Genomic DNA, 19063 nt, shown 5'->3' with positions numbered 1-19063 from the left:
AATTAAAGAAATATTCTCCAGCTGACATTTCCTGCTGAGATCAGCTATGTCATATAGACCCAGCCTGTTTGAAAAATACCAGAGATACTTGCGGTTAGAGTTAGATAAATGACTATGCAAAAATGGCATCTTCTCACGCCACAGGGAACAGACTTAACTTATATTAGCTAACTTCATAACAAAACCAACTCCCCCACGCTCCTGCTAGCATCAATGCAGCTATGAAAGAATGAGCTGGATTCTATTTAACTTTACACACCCTCAGTCAAAAGGATCTGCCTGTAGGATCTTTATTACTGGTCAATATTGGACCCCTTGATTATCAACTGTCAGCATGAGTTTCCAGTGCTGAACTAGGGGAAAAAAACCACACCCATCTTTCATTTTAGGAATTTGTAAGCTAATGTTTCCACTTTCCATTGAAGACTACAGGGCCAAACTCACAGCTGGGTAAGCAAGTGTGGCTCTGTTCTAAACTGACTTGTGCTCCCTTACAATCATGGAGCATTTGGCTTGGAAAGCATTATATAAATGGCCAGGTATTATAATTTGATGAACAAATGTGATATGTAAGTAATTAGGAGCTAAAACAGACCTCTGTATACTGCTCAAGTAAATCAGCTTTGCACAGAGGTTCTCCTTGGAAGCAGGGAGGCACAGAATCCAGCCTGTCCTTTCTGTGGGTGAAGGAGTTGTGGTCAGAGGATCTGTGGAGTAGTAGATTCAGAGTTCACACACTCATCCCTCACCCATTTTGCCCCAAGTCTCCCTTTTCTATCCTGGCACAAAAGTGGGGAGATAGGCACTGCTCTGCCGGGCAAGTGCAGTCCCCATTCATGACCTTCCTGCACCCGAGAACCCTACCATGAGCTACGTCCTATGTCACTGATCCCCTCTGCATCCCCCCTTGCTCTGGCCACTGAATAAAAATAAGTGTAGGCCCTCACAGCTGCATTAATGAAGGCCATGTACCTGATTTATTCCTTTTATAAGATTATTATTTACCAGGTACTGATTGATGAAGCTGTTTAAAGTGTAGATAAGGACTCACAAGTAAATCATAAAGATACTGGGCTGAAAGGGGCCTCAAGCAGTCATCTAGTCCAGCCCCTGCACGGAGGTAGGGCCAAGTATACCTAAGACCATCCCTGACAGCTGTTTGTCCAACCCGTTCTTAAAAACCTCCAATGATGGGGATTCCACAGCCTCCCTTGGAAGCCTACTCCAGAGCTTCACTAGCCTTATAGTTCGGAACTTTTTCCTAACATCTAAACTAAATCTCCCTGCTACAGATTAAGCCAATTACTGCTTGTCCTACCTACAGTGGTTATGGAGAACAAATGGATCACTGTCCTCTTTATAACAGCCCCTAACATATTTGAAGACTCATCAAGTCCTGCTCAGTCTTCTTTTCTCAGAGGCCCAGTTTTCTTAACTTTTCCTCAGAGATCAGGTTTTCTAACCTTTTTATCATATTTATTGGTCTCCTCTGGACTCTCTCCAATATGTGCACATCCTTCTTAAAGTGTGGGGCCCAAACCTGGACACCGTACTCCAGCTACGGCCTCACTAGTGCCAAGAAGAGTGAGGCAATTGCCTCCCCTGTCTTACATATGACATTCCTGTTCATATACACCAAGGATTAGTTTGTGTTTTTTGTTTGTTTGGTTTTTTTGGTCACTGCATCATATTGTTAACTCATATTCAATTTGTGGTCCATTATAACTCCCAGAGCCTGTTCAGTACCTAACCAGTAATTCCCCATTTTGTAGTTGTGACTTTCATTTTTAAAAAGTGTAGTACTTTGCACTTGTCTTTATTGTATTTCTCATAAATATAAAGGGAAGGGTAAACACCTTTGAAATCCCTCCTGGCCAGGGGAAAGCTCCTCTCACCTGTAAAGGGTTAAGAAGCTAAAGGTAACCTCGCTGGCACCTGACCAAAATGACCAATGAGGAGACAAGATACTTTCAAAAGCTGGGAGGAGGGAGAGAAACAAAGGGTCTGTGTCTGTCTGTAGTCGTCTTGGCCAGGGACAGAACAGGAATGGAGGCTTAGAACTTTTAGTAAGTAATCTAGCTAGGTATGTGTTAGATTATGATTTCTTTAAATGGCTGAGAAAAGAATTGTGCTGAATAGAATAACTATTTCTGTCTGTATATCTTTTTTGTAACTTAAGGTTTTGCCTAGAGGGGTTCTCTATGTTTTTGAATCTAATTACCCTGTAAGATATCTACCATCCTGATTTTACAGGGGGGATTTCTTTATTTCTATTTACTGCTATTTTTTATTAAAAGTCTTCTTGTAAAAAACTGAATGCTTTTTCATTGTTCTCAGATCCAAGGGTCTGGGTCTGTAGTCACCTAGGCAAATTGGTGAGGCTTTTTACCAAACCTTGTCCAGGAAGTGGGGTGCAAGGTTTTGGGAAGTATTTTGGGGGGAAAGACGCGTCCAAGCAGCTCTTCCCCAGTAACCAGTATTAGTTTGGTGGTGGTAGCGGCCATTCCAAGGATAACGGGTGTAATATTTTGTACCTTGGGGAAGTTTTGACCTAAGCTGGTAAAGATAAGCTTAGGAGGTTTTTCATGCAGGTCCCCACATCTGTACCCTAGAGTTCAGAGTGGGGGAGGAACCTTGACATGGTGGCATAGTGGTGGGATTAACCTGAAATCATTTGAGATCCAGTTGAGATTTTTTGAACTAGAAATACAGATTTTAAAAAGGAAATTTTTTTTTCTTTGGAAAGAAAGTCCAGAAAGCAGCTTTGAAACTGAAAGCAGCTTGGTTTCTCTCTGCTTTGTGGCCAAGCAGAGACAAAAGGGGATTATCTTGTGAATTGCAGGTTTTCTTTGCCTGGAGGCAGGGTACTTAACTCCTGCAGGGAAAATTCACAGTCTTCCAACCCAGAGTTTTTTTTTCTTTTCTTCCTAAAAGTAAATAGGGGGTGTGTGTTCTACCCATTTGCTTTTTCTTTGGGCTGGGTAAGCAGGTTTCCAAGTAGTTGGAGGTTTTTTGCTTTAATTTGGGCCCAGAGCAGAGACAAGGGAATTGTCTTTTTCTGTAGGCTGACAATCACTATCAGAGAATAGGTATTCTATTCCAGCACAGCAAAATTTTACAGCCAAGTTTTGTTTGTTTATTTCTAAACCTCGGGTGTAAAGTTAGTAAAAACAGAGAGGTTAGAATGGCAAAATCCGCGGCTCGACTACAGCTCGAATTAGCCAAATTTCAGGCTGAGGAAAGACAAAGGGAACATGAAAGACAGATAGAACTCATGCAGCTGAAGAAGGAACAAGAAAGGGAGGCAGAACAACACCAAGAGGCTGCCCACAAGAGGGAAATGGAGGCAAGGAAGCATGTGGAGGAGGAGAGGGAAAAAGAGAGGAAGCATGTGGAGGAGGAGAAGGAAAAAGAGAGGAAGCATGTGGAGGAGATGGAGAGGATAAAGGCCCAGCAGAATATACCAACAAACCCTAGCAATCCTTCTCCAGGTACCACTTCCCATCCCAGAAAGTTCCCCACCTACAAGGCAGGTGATGATACTGAGGCCTTCTTAGAAAACTTCGAAAGGGCCTGCCTTGGGTACAACATCTCTACTGACCAATACATGGTAGAGCTGAGGCCGCAGCTCAGTGGACCCTTAGCTGAGGTGGCAGCTGAAATGCCTAAAGAACACATGAACAAGTATGAACTGTTTAAATCCAAGGCGAGAGTCAGAATGGGGATAACACCCGAGCAGTCTCGTCGGAGGTTCAGAGCCCTAAGGTGGAAACCAGACATGTCGTCATTTACCCGACATGCCTACCACATTGTAAAACATTGGGATGCCTGGATATCAGGAGCAAGTGTTGAATCTCCAGTAAATTTGCCCTTCCTAATGCAAATGGAACAATTCTTAGAGGGTGTTCCTGAGGAAATAGAAAGATACATCCTAGATGGGAAACCCAAAACTGTAATTGAGGCAGGAGAGATTGGAGCCAGATGGGTGGAGGTGGCAGAGAAGAAGAAAACTGGTCGCAGTTGGAGCGGAGACCAGAAGGGACCACCCCAGACCACACCCTATTACTGGGGGCCGCCCAAAGCCCCACCTACCTCCCAAAGAACCCTCCAGACCCCTTATCGTCCCACCACCCCGTTCTCCAGCAACCCTCCTCGCCCCAGTGACCCGTCAGCTGGACGATGTTTTAAGTGTAACGAGCTGGGTCATGTAAAGGCCAACTGCCCCAAGAACCCCAACAGATTACAGTTCATTGCACCGGAATCACACCAGAGGTCCACAGGCCCAGATACCTCCCAGATACCCTTGGAGCGGAGGGAAACTGTGAGTGTGGGCGGGAAGAAGGTCACCGCGTGGAGGGACACCGGAGCACAAGTGTCGGCTATCCATGCTTCCTTAGTGGACCCCAATTTAATCAACCCAGAGATCCAAGTGACGATTCAACCCTTCAAGTCCAACTCTTTCAATTTGCCTACAGCCAAGTTGCCTGTCCAGTACAAGGGCTGGTCAGGAATGTGGACTTTTGCAGTCTATGATGATTATCCCATCCCCATGCTGTTGGGGGAAGACTTGGCCAATCATGTGAAGCAGGCCAAGAGGGTGGGAATGGTCACCCGCAGCCAGGCTAAACAAGCCGTGAGGCCTAGCTCTGTTCCAGAAACTTCTATCAGGACCCAGTCAGAGGTGATGGACCCGGACCCCAGGCCAATGTCTGCAACAGCAGTAGTGGATCCAGTCCCAGAGACCCAGACGGAACCAGTCCCAGAACCGGAACCAGCCGAACAACCAACACCAGACCCCGTGTCAACACTGAATCCAGTACTTGCAACCTCAACACCAGAGGGCCCCACCGAAGCTGAACTGGCAACAGCCGATAACCCTACACAAGAGGCTCAGCCGGAGCCTGAATCCCAACATAGTGCACCAGCGGAGAGCGGTTCACAGTCAACAGAAACAGCTCCATCCCTTATATCGCTTCCAGAGGGACCAAGCCTAGGTCCCCAATCCAATGAGGGACTGATGTCTCCAGCATCAAGGGAACAGTTCCAGACCGAACAGGAAGCAGATGAAAGCCTCCAGAGAGCTTGGACGGCGGCACGGAGCAACCCGCCGCCTCTCAGCTCTTCTAATCGATCCAGGTTTGTTGTAGAAAGAGGACTTTTATACAAGGAAACTCTTTCTGGGGGACACCAGAAAGACTGGCATCCTCAGAAACAGTTGGTAGTTCCAACTAAATACCGGGCCAAGCTCTTGAGCTTAGCCCATGATCACCCTAGTGGCCATGCTGGGGTGAACAGGACCAAAGACCGTTTGGGGGGGTCATTCCACTGGGAGGGAATGGGCAAGGATGTTTCTACCTATGTCCAGTCTTGTGAGGTGTGCCAAAGAGTGGGAAAACCCCAAGACCAGGTCAAAGCCCCTCTCCAGCCACTCCCCATCATTGAAGTTCCATTTCAGCGAGTAGCTGTGGATATTCTGGGTCCTTTTCCGAAAAAGACACCCAGAGGAAAGCAGTACATACTGACTTTCATGGATTTTGCCACCCGATGGCCGGAAGCAGTAGCTCTAAGCAACACCAGGGCTAAAAGTGTGTGCCAGGCACTAGCAGACATTTTTGCCAGGGTAGGTTGGCCCTCCGACATCCTCACAGATGCAGGGACTAATTTCCTGGCAGGAACTATGAAAAACCTTTGGGAAGCTCATGGGGTAAATCACTTGGTTGCCACTCCTTACCACCATCAAACAAATGGCATGGTGGAGAAGTTTAATGGAACTTTGGGGGCCATGATACGTAAATTCGTAAATGAGCACTCCAATGATTGGGACCTAGTATTGCAGCAGTTGCTCTTTGCCTACAGAGCTGTACCACATCCCAGTTTAGGGTTTTCCCCATTTGAACTTGTATATGGCCGTGAGGTTAAGGGGCCATTGCAGTTGGTGAAGCAGCAATGGGAGGGATTTACACCTTCTCCAGGAACTAACATTCTGGACTTTGTAACCAACCTACAAAACACCCTCCGAACCTCTTTAGCCCTTGCTAGAGAAAACTTACAGGATGCTCAAAAAGAGCAAAAAGCCTGGTATGATAAACATGCCAGAGAGCGTTCCTTCAAAGTAGGAGACCAGGTCATGGTCTTAAAGGCGCTCCAGGCCCATAAAATGGAAGCATTGTGGGAAGGGCCATTCATGGTCCAGGAGCGCCTGGGAGCTGTTAATTATCTCATAGCATTCCCCACCTCCAACCGGAAGCCTAAGGTGTACCATATTAATTCTCTAAAGCCCTTTTATTCCAGAGAATTAAAGGTTTGTCAGTTTACAGCCCAGGGAGGAGACGACGCTGAGTGGCCTGAAGGTGTTTACTACGAAGGGAAATGTGCTGGTGGTGTGGAAGAGGTGAACCTCTCCATGACCCTTGGGCGTATGCAGCGACAGCAGATCCAGGAGCTGTGCACTAGCTACGCGCCAACGTTCTCAGCCACCCCAGGACTGACTGAACGGGCATACCACTCCATTGACACAGGTAATGCTCACCCAATTAGGGTCCAACCTTACCGGGTGTCTCCTCAAGCTAAAACTGCTATAGAACGGGAGATCCAGGATATGTTACAGATGGGTGTAATCCGCCCCTCTGAAAGTGCATGGGCATCTCCAGTGGTTCTAGTTCCCAAACCAGATGGGGAAATACGTTTTTGCGTGGACTACCGTAAGCTAAATGCTGTAACTCGCCCAGACAACTATCCCATGCCACGCACAGATGAACTATTAGAGAAACTGGGACGGGCCCAGTTCATCTCTACCTTGGACTTAACCAAGGGGTACTGGCAGGTACCGCTAGATGAATCTGCCAAGGAAAGGTCAGCCTTCATCACACATCTCGGGCTGTATGAATTTAATGTACTCCCTTTCGGGCTGCGAAATGCACCCGCCACTTTCCAAAGACTTGTAGATGGTCTCCTAGCGGGATTAGGAGAATATGCAGTCGCCTACCTTGACGATGTGGCCATATTTTCGGATTCCTGGGCAGACCACCTGGAACATCTACAAAAAGTCCTTGAGCGCATAAGGGAGGCAGGACTAACTGTTAAGGCTAAGAAGTGTCAAATAGGCCTAAACAGAGTGACTTACCTTGGACACCAGGTGGGTCAAGGAACTATCAGCCCCCTACAGGCCAAAGTGGATGCTATCCAAAAGTGGCCTGTCCCAAAGTCAAAGAAACAGGTTCAATCCTTCTTAGGCTTGGCTGGTTATTACAGACGATTTGTACCGCACTACAGCCAAATCGCTGCCCCACTGACAGACCTAACCAAAAAGAAACAGCCAAATGCTGTTCAGTGGACCGGAAAGTGTCAGAAGGCCTTTAACAAGCTTAAAGTGACACTCATGTCTGACCCTGTACTAAGGGCCCCAGACTTTGACAAACCGTTCCTAGTAACCACAGATGCATCCGAGCGTGGTGTGGGAGCAGTTTTAATGCAGAAAGGACCTGATCAAGAATTCCACCCTGTAGTGTTTCTCAGCAAAAAATTGTCTGAGAGGGAAAGCAACTGGTCAGTCACTGAAAAAGAATGTTACGCCATTGTCTACGCTCTGGAAAAGCTACGCCCATATGTTTGGGGACGGCGTTTCCACCTGCAAACCGACCATGCTGCACTAAAGTGGCTTCACACCGTCAAAGAAACTAACAAAAAACTTCTTCGGTGGAGTTTAGCTCTCCAAGATTTTGATTTCGACATCCAACACATCTCAGGAGCTTCTAACAAAGTGGCTGATGCACTCTCCCGTGAAAGTTTCCCAGAATCAACTGGTTAAAATCGTCCTTGAGATGTGGAAAATATTGTTAGTCTTTATGTACTTGGTAGTATATTTAGAGATGCATGTGTCTTATTAACTCTGTTTTCCTAGAGCTCCAGGAAGAAATCCCAGCCAGTGTTTCACCCTAGCTGAGATTTGGGGGGCGTGTCATAAATATAAAGGGAAGGGTAAACCCCTTTGAAATCCCTCCTGGCCAGGGGAAAGCTCCTCTCACCTGTAAAGGGTTAAGAAGCTAAAGGTAACCTCGCTGGCACCTGACCAAAATGACCAATGAGGAGACAAGATACTTTCAAAAGCTGGGAGGAGGGAGAGAAACAAAGGATCTGTGTCTGTCTGTAGTCATCTTGGCCAGGGACAGAACAGGAATGGAGTCTTAGAACTTTTAGTAAGTAATCTAGCTAGGTATGTGTTAGATTATGATTTCTTTAAATGGCTGAGAAAAGAATTGTGCTGAATAGAATAACTATTTCTGTCTGTATATCTTTTTTGTAACTTAAGGTTTTGCCTAGAGGGGTTCTCTATGTTTTTGAATCTAATTACCCTGTAAGATATCTACCATCCTGATTTTACAGGGGGGATTTCTTTATTTCTATTTACTGCTATTTTTTATTAAAAGTCTTCTTGTAAAAAACTGAATGCTTTTTCATTGTTCTCAGATCCAAGGGTTTGGGTCTGTGGTCACCTATGCAAATTGGTGAGGCTTTTTATCCAACATTTCCCAGGAGAGGGGGGGGTGCAAGTGTTGGGAGGATTGTTCATTGTTCTTAAGATCCAAGGGTCTGGGTCTGTAGTCACCTAGGCAAATTGGTGAGGCTTTTTACCAAACCTTGTCCAGGAAGTGGGGTGCAAGGTTTTGGGAAGTATTTTGGGGGGAAAGACGCGTCCAAGCAGCTCTTCCCCAGTAACCAGTATTAGTTTGGTGGTGGTAGCGGCCATTCCAAGGATAACGGGTGTAATATTTTGTACCTTGGGGAAGTTTTGACCTAAGCTGGTAAAGATAAGCTTAGGAGGTTTTTCATGCAGGTCCCCACATCTGTACCCTAGAGTTCAGAGTGGGGGAGGAACCTTGACAGTATTTCATTTTGTTAATTTCAGATCAATTCTCCAATTTGTCAAAGTCATTTTCAATTCTAATCCTGTCTTCCAAAGTGTTTGCAACCCCTCCCAATTTGGTGTCATCCACAAATTTCATATTTTCCACTCCATTATCCAGATCATTAATGAAAATATTGACTAGTACCAGACCCACCACTGACCCCTGTGGGACTGCACTTGATACACCTTCCTAGTTTGACAGAGGACCATTGACAGCTATTCTTTGAGTATGATCTTTCAACTAGTTATGCACCTACCTTATGGTAATTTCATCTAGACCATATTTCCCTTGTTTGCTTATAAGATTGTCATGGGGGACTGTGTCAACAGCCTTACTAAAGATCAAAATAAATCACATCTACAGTTTTCCCCCTATCCACTGGGCAAGTAACTGTGTCAAAGAAGTAAAATAGATTGGTTTAGCATGATTTGTTCTTGACAAATCCATGCTGGCTATTCCTTATAACTCTATTATCCTCCAGGCGCTTACATATTGTTTAATAATTTGTTCAGTATCTTTCCAAATATCAAAGTTAGGCTGACTGGTCTATAATTCCCAAGGTCTTCTTTGTTGCTCTTTTTAAAGAGAAGTCCTATGTTTGCCCAGTCCTCTGGGACCTCACCAGCCCTCCAGGAGTTCTCAAAGATAATGGATCCAAGATTGATTCAGCTAGTTCCTTAAGTACCCTAGGTTGAATTTCATCAGGCCCTACTGACTTCAATACATCTAACCTACGTAAGTATTTTTTAACCTCTTCTTTCCCTATTTTGGCATGCATTCCTTCCCCCTTGTTATTAATTCTGCTATGTATCTGGTCACAAGTAATCTTTTTGGTGAAGACTGAAGCAAAAATAGGTGTTAAACACCTCCGCCTTCTTCGTGTTGTCTGTTATTAGTTCTTGTTCCCCCACTAAGTAGAGGGGCTGTACTTTACTTTGTCTTTCTCTTGCTCCTAATGTATTTATAGAATCTCTTCTTATTGTAATGTATTTCTTTTGCTAGATGGAATTCATTTTGTGCCTTAGCCTTTCTGATTATGCTACTACATACTTGTGCTATTCTTTTATACTCATATGAATAAGGGTTGCAGGAGTATGTCCTTGTCTTTTCTCATCATCAGCTGTATGCTGCCTTGTGGGAAACCAATCTAGAACAAACCAGAGAGGGAAATGTCTGTTTCAAGTAAAAATGCTCAAAATATTTCTTACTGCTGCCCTTCTGGAAAAGTCCAGTGGAATTTAAAAGGGACTAAACTTTCTTGCAGTTACCCAGGAATCCTATAGAATTAAACAGAGAATAGTAACCTTGCGCTAGAGTTTTTAAAACTGCTGATCGATCTAATAGGGAGTTGTATCCTTTCTGTGGATGGAGTTATGACAAACTTTGGGGTTTAAAATTGTTTATAAAGAAAGTTTATCATAACCCCACCCACAGAGAGGATACATGATAAACATTCTCTATATAGAATTTTAAACGCTGCCCATAGAAAGGATACAATTCCTGATTAGAATGATCAGCAGGTTTAAACACTCTAGAGCAAGGTTACTATTCTTTATTTAATTCTATGTGACTTTTCCATTTGGGAATCCTGAGTTCCCCATTTCCCACTCTAGTTTGCTCTAGATCCTTTTCTTACAGGCAGAGGCATACAGCCAATGGTGAACTAACAGAGCCCTGGAGGTTGAGGCCAATATTTTGTCAGAGCCAAAGCAATTTTTTTCCTCGTGCCTGGGACATCTGCTCACCTCCCTCCCTCCGATTTACCAACACTCCATTTATAACAAGGCTGACAAGATCATTAACTTATGTCAGGAAATCTCATGAGTTTCCCAGTGGATGATGTTATGCAAAGCTGCTCTCTCATGGCATCGCCTCAACTCCCTCCCAATGCAGGAACACTCCACAGAAAAGTTGCAGCGCCCCCTATTGACAGAAATTGCATGTGGGACTTCTGTGCAGTTGGCGGAAGAGTGGAACGTGATGCGTCCAGTGGTCAGGGTGCTGATCTGAGAGCTAAAAGTTCAGTCCCTTCTTCTACCACAAACTTTTGTATGACCTTGTACAAGTCACTTATTATCCCCATTTGTAAAATGGGGGACTAACAGCACTTCCTGTGTCCTAGAGGTGCTGTGAATATAAAATCCTTTGGCGATTGTGAGATATTGTGGTAGCATTGGCATGGAAGCAGCTTAGGCAGAAAGCATGCTCATTGACACAGGACTCGGCTCCCTGGCACGTCCTGTCCTGCTGGCAAATTCTTACCTTGTGCTTGTCTGCACAACACTGCACCTGCTCTGTGCAGCAAGCACCAACCCCAAAATGCAATACTTAACCAGAGTTATGTGTAAGACATGCTGGTCTAAAAAATAAGAGGCCAGGTAATTCCTACCGTTATTTCTGAAAATGCGGTGAAAACAGCAGCAATTCCCCCCTCCCCCCAATCACCATCAAACACCCTGCAGATCCTTTTCAAAATGTGTTTTTCTGGCTATGCCGACTGCATTTTCCTCAGTTCTGCTGGAATAACATTGCCAAGGGATAATGTGAGGGAAACAAGTCCCCTCAGAAGCAGTGACTCTTTCCAGGCAGATTCTCCCCTTCAGCACATTCTGATACAAAAGAACCTCTACACTTATCTAGTTAGAGGCTGAGTTCTAGGCCGTCAGCTTCCTTGCCTTGTACATTAATAATCTCTCGGCCTGCCAGTGAGGCAGGAGGAGGATGTTTCAGGCTTCTCACTACCTTTTACTTGCCCTGAAAGCTTTAATTTTGTTGGTGGAAAAACCCCATGAAAATCTCCCCCAACTCTACCCTTATACATGGGTTCTGAGCCAAAGCTTTTCAAAAGTCAGTGGGAGTCTTTCCATTGACTTTAATGGGCTTTGGTTCGGGCCCACAACACAACTTCTCTAATCTTCCTCTCAGGCTTCCAAAGACCTTAGGCTTCCCTGATTTTATTAATGTTTCTCCTTTGAGATCCACAGTAGTCTGAGATGGACCTTCTTATGTCATGTTTCACTCCACTACAGTATATCAAAACACAAACCAACATACAACAGCAAGGATGTTTGAAAAGCATAGCCCATGGTTCCACTCTTAACACGACAGTTTCTTGCCTGTTTTTAAGTGATGTTTATTAAAGAAACATTTATGTATTAGAATGGGAAGGGTGGGTGAATTTGTGGTTAAGGCACAGGATTAGGGTGAAGGATCAAGGCTACACAGTCTTCATGTGCAACTTTGAGCAGGTGACTAAAGCTCTCCAATTCCTCAGTTTCTTCATCTGTAAAATGGGGATATTACTACTTACCCACTTTTGTTATACTTTGAGATCCTTGGCTGAAAATTGTTGTAGGAGTTTCATGTATTATTATATCATACTGCCCTGGTTGCTCTGTGGAACTAGCTCACCTATTAATTTCAAATAATGTTTGTTATAAATTTAGCCTCTTAGGTTAGTGAATCATTCAAGCATCAATCCTGATTTTCATATTATTTTCAGCTGGCATGTGAACCGGTTTGTTCCAAAGACTTAGAACTGTTACTCAGTGTTGTTTGACATACAAGTCACATATCATCAATTCTGATCCCGGATTGTAAACTTTGTAACCAGGAGCATAACAAGCAATTTCTGGTAATTTTAAAGACTAATTCAAGATTTGAAAACATTTTCAGAAATAACCCGCAATCATCTGAACGCTTTTGAACAACAAATAATATGACCCCCACAAGTCACAATGAACTGAACTCAGTGTTATAGTTGTCAAAATATTCCTGAATCTTCCTCCTCCCTCTACTATTTGACATCGTGAACCTGGGGCAGTCCACTTAATTTCTCTGTGCATCAACTTCTCTGCCTGTAAGACAGACATAATTTCCTTTCCTCTTTCTGACGGGGATGGTGCAAAGTTTCATTCATTAAGGTCTGTAAAGGCCTTTGAGATCCTCAAATGAAAGGAGCTACAGAAGTACAACAAATTATTATTACCTAACTTCGTTATTACAAGTGTTTTTGTTTTAGTTCGTAGACATAAACGTAGCTACTGGAAATATAGAAAGGGTTCAACTCTTAAAATGTGCAGTACACTGTACCTTTCAGGTTAAATCCCCTAGGTACCAAACCAGTCATCTCCATGACAGGGACCTCATCTTCTTCAGCATTGGAGATGTTTGGAGGGAGGGCTCTGCGGCCACTCAGGCTAGGGGGAATTGTTTTTTTTTTCTCTTTGTCAGCGTGCGTTGGTTCAGACATTCTTACAGTGTTGCAATCCCCTAAAAGGAAAAGAGGAGAGCAAGAGAAAAGAAAAGTGAGCTATAGCCCCACGTCTAAGAGGGAGAAACAAATAACAAGTGTGCGATGCCAATGCGCTACACATTTTCAGTCTCACATAAATAAAACAAAGGCAGAAAGCATCAGTCTAACAATGGATTACAATCCCCTGAGGCTTGGAAGGTCAAAATATATGAAAAAGAGAAGAAAGAATAAACCCAACCACAAAAGACTTTGAAACATTTGGGAGATTCCATGGGTTAGGATTAAATACATATGTACGTACATAACCCTCTAAAAAGGCATCACTGCAGATTAAGTGGTGAATTAATATCTCTGGTGAGTGACTCTCACAAATTCTCTACCCTGATTTAATACACACACATAAATTATACTGCATCATGAGTCCAAAACGCTAGAAAGTGTTTGAAATGAATGCTATCATATTTTGTATAGGGTTTCTGCATATTTTAAACACACAAAATATCTGAAGATTTGCCACAGACACCCAGACAATAAAATCACCTCCCACACCCTGCAGGTTTCAAGAAAAAGGGGACAAAAACTTTTCCTCCACTTACTTCTCTAGAGTAAATCAATTAAAGGGAAATTGCAGATATTGGATGATAAGAGATTTCTCTTTGAGGTAGCATAAAGCTGGTGTGTGTGTGTAAGGCACTGCAGCCTGCTCAGAAAAATACCCAATGCTGAGAACTCAGTTTCTTCCAAATACCCATTTAAGCAGCATTTCAAAATGTGGCAATTAGTTAATAGCATTTTGAAGAAAGTATTTAGCTAGCCAGGGTACCTTCTTTTCAGATGTTCTCTTTCCTGCTCCTGGTAGACGTTCTCAAGTGCAATGAAATCTGGCAATAGTTGGGGGCTCTTAAAGTAACTGCAGTATATCCCCTTCCCTTCCCCACCCCCCTCAGGGCTGGGAGACTTCCCTTCTTGGCAAGCCCTCCCCACACCACCTCCAGGCAGCAGCAACAGCTGCGGGAGCCTTGGGTGTCTCTCACTCTTCTGCCCCAACACCCCCCCCCACCACCACCACACACATATACATCAGGAGGATTTCAATATACAATTTTCAGTATATATGGTAAAATAAGTTTTGCCATGCTGCTTCATATAGGGGTCTCGCGCCTTAGCTGTGGCAAAGCAGAACACAGCATCAGCTTGGGAGCCGGGGGGGGGGGGGGTGGCGGGGAGGGAGGAGAGTGGGAAAGTAGCTATAAGGCACCTTTACTGCTCCACACTCCTGGGGCTAATCCTATAACCTCTCATGGCTGCTCAAAGTTCTGCCAGGTGCACAGCCCCCAAGGGGCTATTATGCCATCTGGGGATTGCCAGATTATAAAGGGGCATGCCCCTTCCCTTAATCATGCCCCTGAAGACAATGGCACAGATCCAGTCATGCTAGCTCTGGGCTACTTGGGCTTGCCACATTAGGGAATTTCAGCCAGCTGGTTAAACTTGCTGTACTGCCTCTTTGCATTGCTAGAGTGGTGCACAGGGGCCATGTGGATCTGTCCCAAAGCTGGGTTATTTGTTTCACTCAGTCTTAAATACAGGCCAGCTCCTTAGTTGATGTAAATCCATACAGATGCATTGAAATCAATTTACACCACTTGAGGATCTGGCCCAGAGCCTATATTGTGCATGAAAAAATTTCCCACATACATTGAAGTTTTCTGCATGCAAATATCTACATGCACAATTTTGCAAGTGCAAAATTAAAAAGTCACGTTTATCAATCTCGGCCTGTCTAGCTGCAGTTAAAGGGCCACAGCTTGGGGAATTAAATCATCCTTCTGTTTCAACATGTATGAGCTGCTCTTTTACAGATAAGTCCTAATCCTCCTGTAATATGATTTGATCTGTTTTTCAGTGTACTTGTTTACTTCATGCATTAGACAACAGTTTGTGAAATCATTTCCCTGTTCCCTCGTGTGTGGATCCTTCATACACCAATGAGGATAGGGTGGGGGAAAAAGTATTTAAAGACCAAGGGCAGGTATAGCACCTGCAATAACTTTTACTTCTTACAATCGACAAATTTCAGGTTGATGCTGTCCCTTTAATGGTCAACAGGAGTCAATTGGTAGAATAAGCCACATGCTACTCTTCACTGCACAATGTGCAGTAGAAAAGTGCGCTCTGATCTCCTCAGCATCAACGTAACCCCCCTCCATTGCCTCCAGGCACCGTGAGGCTCCCCCTCCGCCCCACATAGTAAGAGTTTGTGGGCAGAGAAAATGCATGCACTGAAGAGCAGCTGTTTTGTACGGTCAGCGCTCCTGCTCTTCACATGCATTGCAGGCTGAAACTCTCCTGCGAGTTAGTCCCCTGATGGACTCAGCAGGAGTAGCCAGGCCCCACAAGGGGAGTGTTGGTGGAGCTGTTGGCAGTGGAAGACATCACGACACCCGGAGAGCTGCTTACACCTAAAGAGTTGTGCACAGGTCCCAGGTCAGGTGGGGCCAAATGGAACTCCACAAGTGGCAATTTTTAAAGTAGAAATCTAGAGCTTTTCCCACGTAGGGATAACCCACGTGACCGTGGTTAGCTAAGGAGCACAGTGAAGTAAAGCAAGTATTGTTTCAGGAGTGAGAGAAACTCCTGTGATTAACATATAGTGAACAACACACTGTCAGTGCTCAGTAAATAAAAACCATTGGTCCTTGATTTCCCATACTCTGAAAGACAACCTCACGTGTAATATAATGACTAGAAAGCAATTTGAGACACTTGCTGAGGTCTGATCCTCACCTGTGGAATGGCCCCCTGGGGCCATTTTAAGGTGGTAGAATTTAGAGCAGTCTTAAATCCAGCTCCAGCAGTAGGGGAAGAAGGAGCAGAAATCCATCTTAGAGTCAGCTTTGCATCCCTTCTCCCACGTCTCACTCAGCTGCACTGAGATCTGCTCTGGCACAGCTGAAGATTAAGCCAGGAGGCCTAATTCTGATATCATTTGCACCTGATGTGTCAGGAATAACTCCATTAACTCAATGGAGTTACATGAGGGTAAACTACTGTGAAGGGGGACTCAGCTCAGTGTCCAGCTAGTGGCTGCTAGTTGGCAGCAGACACAATGTGCATACAATAAACAGACATACTCATGCACAAACTGGCTGGTGGAGATCACCCCTTACTTACAGCACAATGTATGTGATCGTTTAATCAGATCAGACCACTCATCATGTTGCAGTCTGGATTAGAGACTGAAAAGACGGGCAGTTGGCATTCTGTCCCCCACACAGAGAGCTATTGCCTACAGTCCAGTAATGTAAATTCAGGATTAAACTGCCTGCTGGCATAACTCCATTGAAGTCATGCCTTGAATTACAACAGTAGAGAATTTGGCTGTACTCCTACCCTAGCTCTTAACATAGCTAAGTACCTAATGGTAAAGAACTGGCATCATCAGCCTGTTCAGCTGAAAATGGGAATTCCCCACTCCCTGGATGCAAATTGGAATTCCCAGCTCCTCGCTTTGCACCTTGTGCCATCACGTACACTGCATGCAATGTGGGTGTAAAATGCCAGCTAGTCAGAATTCTCTGCTGACTTACATGAGTGGTGGTGGCTTTATGCCCACTTTGCACAGATGTAAATGGCAACACAAGAGCAGACAGGATACAATCAGGGCCAAGGGCCTTTTAGTTTTATTTTAAATTTCAGCAGAATCCCTTTTTGCTCTCCCCCCACATAAATAACGGGCATCATCTGAATAGTATTGGGAACTGGTATGTGCTGCCTTGGGACAACAGAGGATTATCTCGGGATGGTTACATTTGTCTCTAGTCTATGATTTCTCTATACCATGGCTCATGATCCAGCCTTTCAGTTCCCTGAATTGTGGCTGCTGCAGTGACATTACAAAAACTGACATAAATATTGCTTCTATCCTGTGTCTGTCAGGGGCCTGCAACACAAATAAAAAATTCAGCCCCCAGAGGAAGTCATGCGCTTCCCCAAGTGGCTGCGGTGCTGTCAGAGCTAGGAGGAAAGCTTTCAGTCACAGAGGGTGAACAAACGGACAGAGTGGCCCAATCATATTCAATCCGTAGTACTTAAACACCTGGCGGATGCAATACCCCTCTGTGCCCATTCCCATCTTTCAGGAGACCTCTGGGGAGCTTTCACAAGTCTGGTAATGACGCTGAAAGCAGAGAGACCACATTTGCAACAGCAATGGGGCTTTGCATCCAGGGAGCGGAATGTTCTCTAGATTGAAATTTATTTATTGTGGTGGGAGTGATGCAAATTCATGCTTATGACAGCTCCAGATAGCAGGTGTTTTCTCATTGCTGTGACTTCCTAGGAATGGCTCTCCCTCACCTATTAGCCTGTATTGACCTTAATTTACCTTCCTTTGGAGCAGCGGCTGGATGGCTCAAATCTGTTGACAGAAGGGGTGATGCAGTAGGATAAATGGAGAGCAGAAAGCCCTGGTTTCCCTTTAGTGCCATTAAACATAATTAATGATGCACTGTAAAGTCTGGTGATAGAGCACTCTTCTTTGTAAAGTTGCCACTCCACTGTAAACTGCTGGAAACCAATGAGTCAACTGCAGTTTCCCAGGAACAGCCTTCCCAAGTTCACAGGCCTGATCCAAAGCCAGGTGAAGTCAATGTGATTTTTTTCCACACAGAGAGAGAATTTTTTCTTCATTTTTAAAGTTAAGCATGTGAGTAATCCTCTCCCACTCAGGGTATGTCTACATTGCAAAGTAAGCCCAGGGCTAGCAGAACTCATGTTAGCAGACTCTGGATTTGTTAACCTAGGGTTTGAGCATCTATACTCATTTGTAACTCCAGCTTAGGAATGGTTGAACCCTGGGTCCCAACGTGAGGCTCCAGCATTTACATTGCATTATGCAGGCCCAAGTCCAAGCACCCATATCCCAAACTTCCTGGCGCCCTCCTAAAATGTGGCTGCTTTAGCCCTTTGTTCATAGTGTAGCATGAGAAAACTTGACCTTCCATCAACCTTGACTTTCCAGAGGACAAAAACAGTTGGCTCATGGGATTGTGGGATGCTTTTGGTGGACTGCCAGAGCACAAATCCAGTGGGGCTGCATCTGCACTGCAAAGCAATAGAGCTTATACCCTGGGTCCTGGCTTGACTTAGGCTCAGATCATCCATCCATCCCCACCCAAGGGCTCCTGGGGCCTGGGTCTAAGCCTTGGGTTTGAGCCCTGGGTTAACATGATTTGTGTGTAGTTGGAAGAGGAGTTAGGCTTGAGCCTGAGTTCAAACCCTGGGCTTACACTACAGTGTAGACATACCCTTAACCACATTGATTCAAGCAGGTGTTTAAGGGTATGTCTACATTAGCTGACGCAGGGCCATAAAAGCTTTGTGTCTGAATGGAAAGACGGAGGCAACCTTTGCTGTAGCTATCTCTATACACTCCAACTATATTATGGAAGAGTCGCTAGTGAAACTGCTTCTTTGGCTTCTCCTGAAGACAGTTATCAAAGTGGGGTGTTGACCATCTTTCTGTTCCAGCACTGACCAGCATCTTTGTACAGATGAGCTGAGTAATTTATTAATTAAGGAAGTGTGCAGTTTAAGAAGGAGGTGCAAGGGTGAGTTGTAAAACATCCTAACTGTAACATCTGAGGTAGTTGGTCTGTTGACGGTTGATGTCCTGGAGGGTCGTTACATTTTAGTCATGGGTATTTTTAGTAAAAGACATGGACAGGTCCCGGGTAGTAAAAAAAAATTCATGGCCGGTGACCTGTCCATGACTTTTACTATATACCCCTAACTAAAACTTAGACCAGGAGGGCCTGGATGCTGGGGTGGGAGGCGGGCAGCAGCACACAACCCAGGCCCCTGCTGGTGCTGGGATGGGGAGCCAGGTGGCGGCCCCCAG

At 44.8% G+C, this 19063-nt stretch overlaps 1 protein-coding gene across 2 annotated transcripts in view; it reads right to left on the bottom strand.

Moving 5' to 3' along the window:
* F13A1 (coagulation factor XIII A chain) overlaps nucleotides 1-19063 on the bottom strand; it is a 171163-nt gene that overhangs the window by 84163 nt on the left and 67937 nt on the right. The window contains exons 1-2 of one of the 2 annotated variants that reach the window (XM_048839785.2): nucleotides 13985-14078; nucleotides 12999-13178 (exon numbers count right to left, since the gene is read on the bottom strand). In XM_048839785.2, the coding sequence (XP_048695742.1) occupies nucleotides 12999-13158 (160 nt within the window). In that variant the 5' untranslated portion in view covers nucleotides 13159-13178; nucleotides 13985-14078. Of the gene's footprint in view, nucleotides 1-12998; nucleotides 13179-13984; nucleotides 14079-19063 lie in introns of those variants that run through there. The other variant, XM_075125389.1, reaches the window with a different exon arrangement.

This window comes from Caretta caretta, chromosome 2, assembly GCF_965140235.1.
Source record: "Caretta caretta isolate rCarCar2 chromosome 2, rCarCar1.hap1, whole genome shotgun sequence".
In the NCBI taxonomy this organism is placed as follows: Eukaryota; Metazoa; Chordata; order Testudines; family Cheloniidae; genus Caretta; species Caretta caretta.
This window is presented reverse-complemented; position numbering and strand designations above follow the sequence as displayed.